At 48.6% G+C, this 10,523-nt stretch overlaps 2 protein-coding genes across 2 annotated transcripts in view; both read right to left on the reverse strand.

The window, feature by feature from the left end:
* The window catches only part of LOC147041272 (uncharacterized), a 10,623-nt gene extending 9,568 nt beyond the window's left edge, over positions 1 to 1,055 (reverse strand). The window contains exon 1 of the mRNA XM_085939816.1: positions 945 to 1,055. The gene's annotated coding sequence lies outside the window, so the exon portion shown is untranslated. The remainder of the gene's footprint in view (positions 1 to 944) is intronic.
* A 4,312-nt stretch (positions 1,056 to 5,367) lies between these two features.
* Positions 5,368 to 9,367, reverse strand: LOC147041273 (uncharacterized). Its single transcript, XM_085939850.1, has 3 exons — positions 9,206 to 9,367; positions 8,368 to 8,459; positions 5,368 to 8,284 (listed from the first exon to the last, which is right to left on the reverse strand). Exons 2-3 carry the CDS (start codon positions 8,408 to 8,410, stop codon positions 5,796 to 5,798), a joined length of 2,532 nt encoding a protein of 843 aa, XP_085795976.1. The 5' UTR covers positions 8,411 to 8,459; positions 9,206 to 9,367; the 3' UTR covers positions 5,368 to 5,795.
* Positions 9,368 to 10,523: the final 1,156 nt, after the last annotated feature.

The following is a 10,523-nucleotide window of genomic DNA, read 5'->3' on the forward strand; positions in this document are numbered from 1 at the left end:
GGTGACTTCAATGCTCACGTGGGCAATGACAGCAGTGAGACCTGGAAGGGCATGATTGAGAGGACCCCCTCCACCGATCTGAACTCGAGCGGTGTTCTATTATTGGACTTCTGTGCTCGACATGGATTGTCCATAATGAACACCATGTTCAAGCACAAGGGTGTCCATGTTTGCACTTGGCACCAGGACACCCTAGGCCGCAATTCGACGATCGACTTTGTATGTTTTGGACACTCGGGTGAAGAGAGGGGAGACCCGATGGACGACCCAGGACACGCTGGAGAGACTATGCCTCTCATCTGGCCCGGGAACACCTTGGGATACCCCGGGATGAGCTGGACAAAGTGGCTGTGGAGAAGGTATGTCTGGGAGTCCCTCCTAAAGCTGCTGCCCCAACGACCCCACCCCTGATAAGCGGACAAAGATGGATGAATGCGTCCATCGGATCTAATTAGAACTTTATTTCTTCCCAAGAAAACAACAACACAAGTTTGAGGGTCTCAACGTGCACAAAAACTCATAAAACCTTGCACAGGGGCAAGCAAAATCATCCATCATGACCATTTATTTCTTTTGTGATTTCTTTTTGTTTTTTTAGAATGGCTTAGTTGGACCAATTGTGAACAAAACAGCCCCAGAGCTACAAATAGCCTCCGGAGCTCGACTCGTTACAAAGTTGGCATTTTCCTCTTTCTTTTCTGACTTGAGAATCGGAGCGCTATCGAAGATGAGTAGCTGTGAATTGGGTGTACTTGTGCATTTTGTAATAATTGTGTGCCGCTTTTAATTGTGGAATGGGTTCTTTTTGACAAAAGGTTTGCATAAAGTCTTCATTTGTCTATTTGTTAGTTGCTTTGAAGTACACCCTCCTCCTAATGATATAAATTGCGAGCCCCTGGCAATGTGCATTGAAAAAAGTTTAAAAAAAGATGGAAAGTACTCACCACGTCGGAGCTCGGCTGTTGCGCGTGGAAGCTCCACTCGCTGTGTTGTGAGCTTGGATCTTCCTGGTTTTGTTGTCAGCACTAATTGCTTTGTAATCATTTTTAATTGCGATTCACGTCAAAACCTTTCTTCAGTCTTAATTAAGGGTGCGTCTGACAAATAACAGGTCTTCAAAATGTTTCATTAAGCAATTTGCAAATACTCGACACAGAGAATCAAAGGATTCAGCTTGCCAAGCCACCTTTCAGACAATTTCCTCATGCTTAAGTGAGTCAACAAGGGGCGGCTGTGGCTCGACAGCAATCCATCGCCATGAAAAAGCATACGTTCCCAACGTTCATCAATGGGGCGGTCATATTTAAAACTTTTGCCTCCCAAGCTAGCTTACAGTCTTTCTTTTAACTTTTTTATATACCAAACGACAAAAGAATTCCAAGAAGAAATTACGCATGACTGCACACGACTCTGGTGGGTCTCATCACCGAGGGCAACGAGACTCGTCGGAGGTCGACCTTCTGGGCACGTGGTCAACAACCTCCTGCTGAACGTCACCAGACTCACCAACAGCTCCATACTCCAGGCTGTCAGGATCCTGAACTCTCTCCCCCCTCCACCCTCGGCTGCATAACGTCCTGTACTTTTGCGCTATATTCTGGCTGTTTGCTGTATGCACGCTTGCTCCATTTTGCTCCTCTTATTTATCTATTTATCTATTTATTTATTTAGGTTATTTTCTTATTACTTATTCGTCGCTCTTATCTATTCATTTTTACGCTGTGTGCTATTTGCTTGTATGTACTGTGTAATGTGTCTAGTCACTGTGGGACGGTGGGAAACGTCATTTCGATCTCTTTGAGTGTCTTAACGTGAAGAAATCGACAAGATAGATAGATAGATAGATAGATAGATAGATAGATAGATAGATAGATAGATAGATAGATAGATAGATAGATAGATAGATAGATAGATAGATAGATAGATAGATAGATAGATAGTAAAGGAATATAAGAGTTTGATCTTAAAGTAGTTCATTAGACATCTTGTGCATGAGAGTATGAAACTGTAAAGTGCTGAGTGTGTGACGGTGGAGACAAAACAAGATATGTGGGCAAGGATGTGCACGAATGAAATATTCCAGAACAAACAATGACGCAGGAGCAGCAAGGAGTACAAGATAACCCAGAAGCAGCAAGGAGGACAAGATACCCACAGGGCCAGCTGGTAGATAACAACTGGGGACCCTGTATGGAAAACTACAACCAGGAGGAGCGAGCAAATGATTCTGCAGAAGAAGAAAGACCAATAAGAGCAAGCTAAAGTTAAATGCAGTATACACATAGCCAATAGAATAATGACAGAATGCCTTTGTTGATGTGCCATTTGCATATTGTGTAGTATAATTAATGGCTGGGCAACTCGGAAGTAGAGTACGTCTGCTGGTGGCAACAGAGGCGTACAGAGGTGTATTGAGAGGGACCCGAGACCCAGGTGATGGATTAGATTTGTGTGTTAGGAATAAATCCACTCGTGTGTGAAAATGCCAGCTTCCTGATACCTTTCTATTGCAGAACGAGCGCGCATATTGTTGGATGAGTGGCAGTTGGGTAAGGTCACAAATTGGAGTCAGATTAGTAACTCGCGTTCATGTTAAATTAGAAATAAATTCCAACAATAGATAGATAGACACACACCCAAGATTGGGCACACAAGAGAGATAAAATAATAGATATCCAGCAATTAACATAAATTGTAAAACAACCAATGTAGTCTGAATTTGTTTCCCGACTTATGTCTGAGAAACTAATAATAGATTGTTTTCTGAGGCTGGTTGCCAATTTTTCAACGAGAAGCGTGACAGCTCGCCCGTTCAATTGATAAGGCAACACTGCCTCTTCATGGATGGAAGAAGGATTGCCTTTCACTGCGAGATGAACTGAGATGGTGTGTGCGTGCGTGCGTGCATGTGCGCATATGCCGCTTGAAAACGGTGGGAGGTTTATGGCAAAAACAGAAACCGTTGTGTTGTATATTTTGGGCTCACTCATGTTCCGTAGTGGGGAAAACTCCGGATGTGGGAGGGGGGAGCTTCGGGGACGTTCAGTCTTGTGATGTACGGCCTGTGAACTGACTGTGTTGAAGGAATAAAGCAGTATCCATCACGTCGTTGTCCGAACCATTCTTGCTACATCAGAACCCGGAAAATAGTAAGGATATAACACGTTGCACAATTGATTTTTGGAAACTTGCGTTGTACGTTTGACAGAGACGTGGAAACACTGATCATATTCGACAAACCACAAGCAGAAATGAATATACACACACGCACGCACGCACGCACACACACACTAAAGAAAAAGCATGGGAAAATTTGTGAATAATTTAGACGCAAATTTCTCTCCATATTGGGAGAGGCTGCTCGCTGCAGAAGCTCTAGGTGCTGGGAGCACTCCAGAAACAGTCCAACCAAACAGAATTGATCACGCCCATTTTCCACCAAAGACATCGCGCCAACTTATTTATTTATTTATTGATTGATTGATTGATTGATTTAACTTTATTGCAAACGAATATATTTACAATCTAGTAGAGAAATCAATCATCTTTAATGTTTGTACATTTCTGTTGAAAATACATTTAATTTTTCTTATTTGGTAAGGGGGGTGATGTTATTTAGAATTGCATTTTCCCTACAAAATAAGCTTATAAACCATATTATGGTGATATATATGAAGCAGACAAGTACTTTTCAAGTTCAGTACATTTCATTCGACATTATCCAATCATTGTGAATTGGTAGTTTACACGATACCTGGGCGGGGGAGCGGGCGGCCGGCCGGCCGGCCAGGGATCGAGTTTAAGTTTTTCTTTTGCATTTTCTATTTAATTTCTATAACCACACTAGGGCAGATAGATGAAGAGATTCCATAGATAAAAGAGCCTTAGAATCAAAAATGAATATTCACAACAACAGCAAAATCATTTAATGCCCGTGGCCCCTCTCTAAAAATATTTACAACGATGTCCTCGCAGGCTATGATCTTTCTTGCCCCATGCCATCACGTGCGGGTTCGATTCCACCTTCGGCCCTCCCTGTGTAGAGTTTGCATGTTCTCCTCGTGTCCGCGTGGGTTTTCTCCGGGCACTCCGGTTTCCTCCCACATCCCCAAAACATGCTTGATAGGCCGATTGAGCACTCCAAATTGTCCCTAAGTGCGAGTGCGAATGGTTGTTCATCTCTGTGTGCCCTGCGATTGGTTGGCAACCAGTTCAGGGTGTCCCCCGCCGACTGCCCGATGACGGCCGGGATAGGCTCCAGCACGCCCGCGACCTCCGTGGGGACTAAGCGGTTCAGAAAATGGATGGACGAATGGATGGATGTATCGTTTATTCTTCACAATCTATGTTGTCACTATAGAAGTTCTGCCGCACTGTAATTTTCCATCTTGGGATCTGATACAGTAAGCTAGGGTGCTGAAACTATTCATGAACTAATATATACAGTAACCCCTCGCTACATCGCCGTTGGATTATCGCGGCTCCAGTACATCGTGGATTTTTTTTTTTTGCCCCCACCAAAAAATAAATACATTTACAAATTCAAAATAAACCTTCTAAATTGAGCAATTATGGCATGAAAATTGCCCACATGCCAGCAGAAGGCAGGGAGTGTCCACACAATTGCACTATGTACACTCATCAATTTGATAAAAAAAGTTTTTATAATAATAAAAGGGTTCTAAAACATATTTACAGTATGTACTCTTGTACCTTGTTATAAAAAATCCTATATTGTGAAAATTGTTATAAAATTGTTGTAATAATAAGAGTTCTAAAAACATTTACAGTATGTATACATTAGCTACATATACATGTCTCACACACACACACACACACACACACACACACACACACACACACACACACACACACACACACACACACACGTATCATATTTATATTCATATTATTTATACTTATCTTCTGTATGTCATTTATACTACGTATTAGTATAGTATTTACATGTTTGAAACTTATTTTATGTTGTAATGATAACACATGCCCTTATATGTTTTAATATACACTTATTGATACACAAACAATGTATGTTAAAAAAAAGGGTGACTACTTTGCGGATTTTCACATATTGCGTGCGGGTGGTCTTGGAACCGATTATCCGTGATAAACGAGGGATCACTGTATGTATTATTTTACGAGTTCACGCAAATATAATCATAATACCGTGTATCGGGTCGGTGATGACGTGAGGACATCTGCAGTCGACGTCCCCCCGACGATCGTGTTGGCTTGCGTTAACAGTCCAAAGTGCTTTGTGTGAAACGTGTGGCCATTTTACGGCATTAACAGACCTATGGCGGCACCTTAGGGTTTCGCACTGCACTGCAGAGGAGCAAAGAGGAGGCATTGAGTTCATTTCTCTTTTATTGTGTCCAGCCAAGAAGGGAATAACGTTCCATCAATGAAGACGGATGAACGGACGGATAAGTTCGTCTGCGCCACGTCACCCTTGTTCCACCTATTGGAAGCCACGCACAATCATTTCCCTCTCCGCGCTTGGCTGTACGATGATGTGTGAGGCGAGTCCAACTCGTCACTTGTCTTCATTGGGTCTGACGCGCAACTCCGACATGTTCTTTCAAGTGCGCCCCAAAAGTAGCGGAAGCACAACTCATGCGGTCATGGTCGCTGACGTTCACGATGGCGTCCCGGCAGACAAATGCGGTTCGCGAGTGAATATATGACGAACACATTTGAAATACAAATCGTAACACAAGGAAAACCAGATACATTTTTTCCTTCAATGTACACATTTACAAAATTGAAAACAGATTTTAGAGCATGAACACGAGCAGGGCGGCGGCGGCGGTGGCGGCGGTACTGAGTGAGGGGCGCCGGGCGCCACTGGTTTGCACAATGGTGGCCAGCGAGGTGTCTGCTCCTCTCACAGCCAAGTTGGCAGTGGAGGCCGCCACTCTTGCCAGAGATTGCATGGTGGCCGTCTCGGCGCTGAGGAGCGGGCCCGTGGTGGTGACGGTGGTCACGGCCAAGTCTGCCACCTGCCTGGTGGCCTCGGTGGTCGCCTGCGTTGTGGACACTACGTTCAGCAAGGCCAGCTGATTCAAAAGCCCCCCGAGGCCTCCCTGCGTATCTTCCGTCAGCATGCCCTGCACCCGCGCCGTCAAGTTCCTCCAGTCGTCGTCTACTTGTCTGGCCACTTGGCGGGCATTCACTATGGTTTGCGTCGTCGCTTCGGGCGAGGCCACGCTTTGCGCCGACTCGGTCGCCCTAGATGCTATTCGGGCCGCCTCGGCGGCCAGGCCGGCCAGCTCCATGTCCAGGTCCGATCCGTTTTGCGATGCCGACATGGCCGCCTGGGCGGCGTTATTGGCTTCACGGGACGCCGCCAGTCCGGCGTCCACTGTAGAACTCAGGCTGCCTTGACCGTTGCTCAGCGAGGTGGCGGCGCTCGCCGCATCATCTGCGGCGTCCAAGGCAACTCTGGCTGCCGATTCTGCTCCGGCCGCCGCCGCAGCCGCCGAGCACGTGGCGCTTACCGCCGCGGCCGCGGCCGTCAAGCCGACCCCTAATGACTCTTGGGCCGAGCTCAGCGCCGTTCCTTCCGGTAGGTCGCGCACCATCTCCATCGCCGATTGTGTTGCTGCATTTGCGACCGCCACTAAACTTTGTGCACCTGATAAATTGTCTGCTGCTTCGGCCGCGACTCCTGCGACTTCCGCCAGCGCCGCCACCTCTTCTGCACCCTGAATGGCCGTCAACGTTTCAGGCGGCAGCGTGGATGACAACCGATTTGAAAATAGTTCTCTAGCATCCCTTGCAACCGTTGTAAACTGCGCGGCAGTGTCGTCAAATTCATCGGGTCCCGCCGCCGTCGCCGCTTGGCTGGCCAGCTCGGCCGCGTCCAGCGACACCTGCGCCGCTTCCCCGTCGATGCCTCCCGCCGACGAGGCTTGTCGCGCTGCTTCGGCCACCGCCTCTGCTGCATTCGCGGCAGCGGTCGCGGCATCTCTGGCCACCTGCGGCTCTGCGTCTCCATTGGCAACCGACTGGGCTGCAAGATTTGCCTCCTCTGCCCTTTCCAAGGCGGTGTTGATGACACCATCGAGATCAGCTCCGGTGGCTTGCCCGGTGACGGCCGCCGCCGAGGCGGCGAGGGACGCGGCCGCGGCCGCCAGGGAGGCTTGTCTTGAAGCTTGGACAGCTCCGGGTGGTGCTCCCGCAGCTCCTGCTGCTGCGCCTGCGCTTTGCGCTGCAGTTTGGATTTGGAGGACCGCTAATTGGCCGGCTAACTCCGCTTCCGTGTCTCCTCCGCTGGGCGCCGCAGCTTGGTCTGCCGTGTCGAGCGCAGCTTGCGCCTGAGCTGCCGTTTCTTCTGCCGACGCGGCCGAACTCTCGGCCGCTATGATGGCTTGGCGGACGCTTTCCTCGACATCTGGCGGGAGGTTTTCCGAATCGAGTAAAGCTCTGAGGTCTTGTGCTGCAGACTCGGCCTGCTCGTTGGCGTTTCTGGCGTCTTGTATGATGGACATTGCCTCATCTGCCGTGAGTTCCGAGGCCATCACGTCGGCCGCTAAGGCGGATGTGTTTGCAGCGGACCTGGCGATGACTGCTGCGTTTTCTGCCGCTTGGGACAGTTGGAGTGCCAGCGTAGACAAGTCCCCAGTCGCTCCCTGCGCAGCTCCCTGTGCAGTCGCTGCAGCATTTTCAGCCGCGGCGGCAGCATCGTCCGCCGCGGCTGCGGCCTCGCCCGCGTTGATACTGCCCTGCGCAAACCCCAGCGCCGCATCGGCCGCTCCGTCCGCAGCGGACGAAGCCTCTTGTGCAGCGGCTTCTGCTAGCGGGGACCCCCCCGAGGCCGCTGCAGTTGCCGCCGCAGCTGAGCTGGCCAGTAACGCTGCTGTCGATGCGGCAGTTGTGGACGCCGCTACCGCTGTCTCTGCTGATCTTCGGATTGCCACTTGCGCAATGGTTTCAGTCACCATTTGGTCATCATCGGTGGTCGTCACTGTGTCGGTAGTGGAAGTGGCTGTGCCGTCGGTGGTTGACCCTGTGCCGTCGGTGGTTGACCCTGTGCCGACGGTGGTTGACCCTGTGCCGTCGGTGGTTGACCCTGTGCCGACGGTGGTTGACCCTGTGCTGACGACGGTGGTTGACCCTGTGCTGACGACGGTGGTTGACCCTGTGGTGACGGTGGTTGACCCTGTTGTCACGGTGGTTGCAACGGGGCTGTTTTCGTCAGGAGTCACCTGGAGGAGCACTCTCCCACTACCGCCATGTCGCTGAAGTCCCTCCGAAATCGTTCCTGTTTCGGTTGTCCGGTTTTGTCAGATATTTTACATGATGACACAAAGCTCTCTATTACAATCGTCTGGTCAGATTACTTACCAAATAACAAAATGACTCCAACAAAAGTTTTGATGTTCATCATCGTGCTTTTCCAGTCTCTGAAGTGTCCAAGCAAAGGCGATTGTCGATTGCTGTACAAATGATCAAAAGGGGAACTTTAGTCATTTTTGCTCTTTTACCGAAAGCTTGCAAATTGGCACAACAGTGGCAAATTGGCACAAGAGGCTCAGAGAGCTCTTCGACTTGATGTTGCCCTTCATTGTGTCTTTTCTTAACTTGCGTAACACCCGGCAAGCGTGCCAATCTCGACGGGTGAGACATTTCCGGACATGGAGCTGAAAACCGACCTTATTGGGCTTTGACTTTCTACATAGGGACTGATCCCAGAGAGGTCTTGGCTTCGGCCGCATCAACATCCTTGCCGCAAAGGAAAAGACTGCGGTAGAAAGCGCAAACAAAGCCCCCGAAGGGAGCCGGAGCGCGAGCCGACGCCCCGCTCACGCCCTTTGTAACAAAGTCTGCGGTCACGGCACACAGCAAAAGCACCCACCCATACCTGGCACCCGAGAGGATTGAAGCCTCCATCCACTTAATGCTGCCTTAATAACAATCTTGATTCGCTTGTGCCCCCCCCCTCTTTGTAACTCTCTTTCCGTTTCTGATCTCGCAAAGAGATGCCAGATTTTTTTTTAAAGATCTGTCCTTTCACCGTGCTCATCTTCAAATCTTGAAGTGCATACAAAAAAAGCTGATCCGCAGCAGTCAGGTTGGCTTCAAATTCAATGTCCAACGTCTTCCGTGTCACTGCAGAAACGTCCTTTAAGTTTTTTTTTTGAGCAATGGTAACGGGAGCCCCGAATCTCCTCTCAGTACTTACGTCTCAGTCAGGTCCGCTGAGTGGAGCTCCGACGAATGCGTTTGTCACTCTCTGTCTCGTCCCGACGTTTTATGTCGCCTCCCGGACAACTCGCGATCACTAATTAAGACTGTGACATTAATCGGCGTCCAACCCTCACTGAGGCGAGGCCCCCATTGTTTCGCCGCCACACCTTCGTCTTAGAAGAGTAATTGTTTGTACCCGCTGCGTGCGTAATTGAGACGCGTATCCAGTCGAGCCGCATTGTTTCGCAATCCGTTCATTAGCGATTGACGTCATAGTTAGTTTCAGTTGAAAAATTTACATAGGTTGCTGTCGCCTGGCGAGGACTCTGCACGAGCTTCTCAAATGGACAGACAGCCGGTCCGCACATCCGGTCCTAAGCTTTCATTTGCCTTTGCCTCGGCAGGCTCCGAGAACACTGCGCAGTTATCCAAAAGCGTATTGGACGACTTTGATCGTCCGTGACCCTTCCCTCGTTCCTCGCTCCAACCGGCTAGGGAACAATGGGGAGCGCAATGAGTCAGGTCTACTGGAGATGCAATCTCAGATCAGCTTTAGCGACAAATGGCTTGCTTTGCTTTGCCACAGGGGCACTCGGCTAGTCAGCTCCTCGACCCGACTGCAGCCGTGCAAATGAGGGGAGCTCAACTTCTCGCACAAAGACCTCGGTGGCCAAACCGGTCAGAGGAGGCTGTGCCTCCCCTGGCATCATGAAAAGAGGAAAAAACAAATTCAATTGTTTTTATTATAGTCATTTTCTTTTTAATTTCAGTAGTTTTGTATCATTTTGAACCAAAATCGCTGAATTTTTATTTTAAAACCCGAGACAATTCGCTCGGAGGAGCCAACTTCCTGCCTTGCCTCCTCTGAGGATTGCGTAATCACACGGCTGCCTACGCTGACAGGCTATGGAGTTAAGACAGTTAGCTGTCGCTGTTAAAGTGTTCAAACACTGTGGCTATATTAACAAATTTCCATAGTTAAGCTAACGTATATAATATCTAGTGTTTTTTGTCATCTGTCTGTAACGTCGTGTTTCTTTAGATGGACAAAACGGCTTTGAAAAGAGACCTTAGAGAGGCAATGAAAAGAAGGTTCTCCACCCCCATGGCAGGGCTCTCCAGTTCAAATTTACAGTGAACAACTGAGGAGCAGTCAGTTGTCCATTTATTTTGTTTTACATTCATTTTATTTTTCATTTTTACATTTCGTTTTACAATGGAGGATTACATATCCAAATGATTTTCCACTATGGATTTTCGGTCGAAGCAGAAGGTCATCAGTAGAGGAAGACCAACTCTGGAGTTAAAACGTT

This window comes from Syngnathus leptorhynchus, chromosome 20 (assembly GCF_054491065.1).
Source record: "Syngnathus leptorhynchus isolate UIUO chromosome 20, UIUO_Slep, whole genome shotgun sequence".
In the NCBI taxonomy this organism is placed as follows: domain Eukaryota; kingdom Metazoa; phylum Chordata; class Actinopteri; order Syngnathiformes; family Syngnathidae; genus Syngnathus; species Syngnathus leptorhynchus.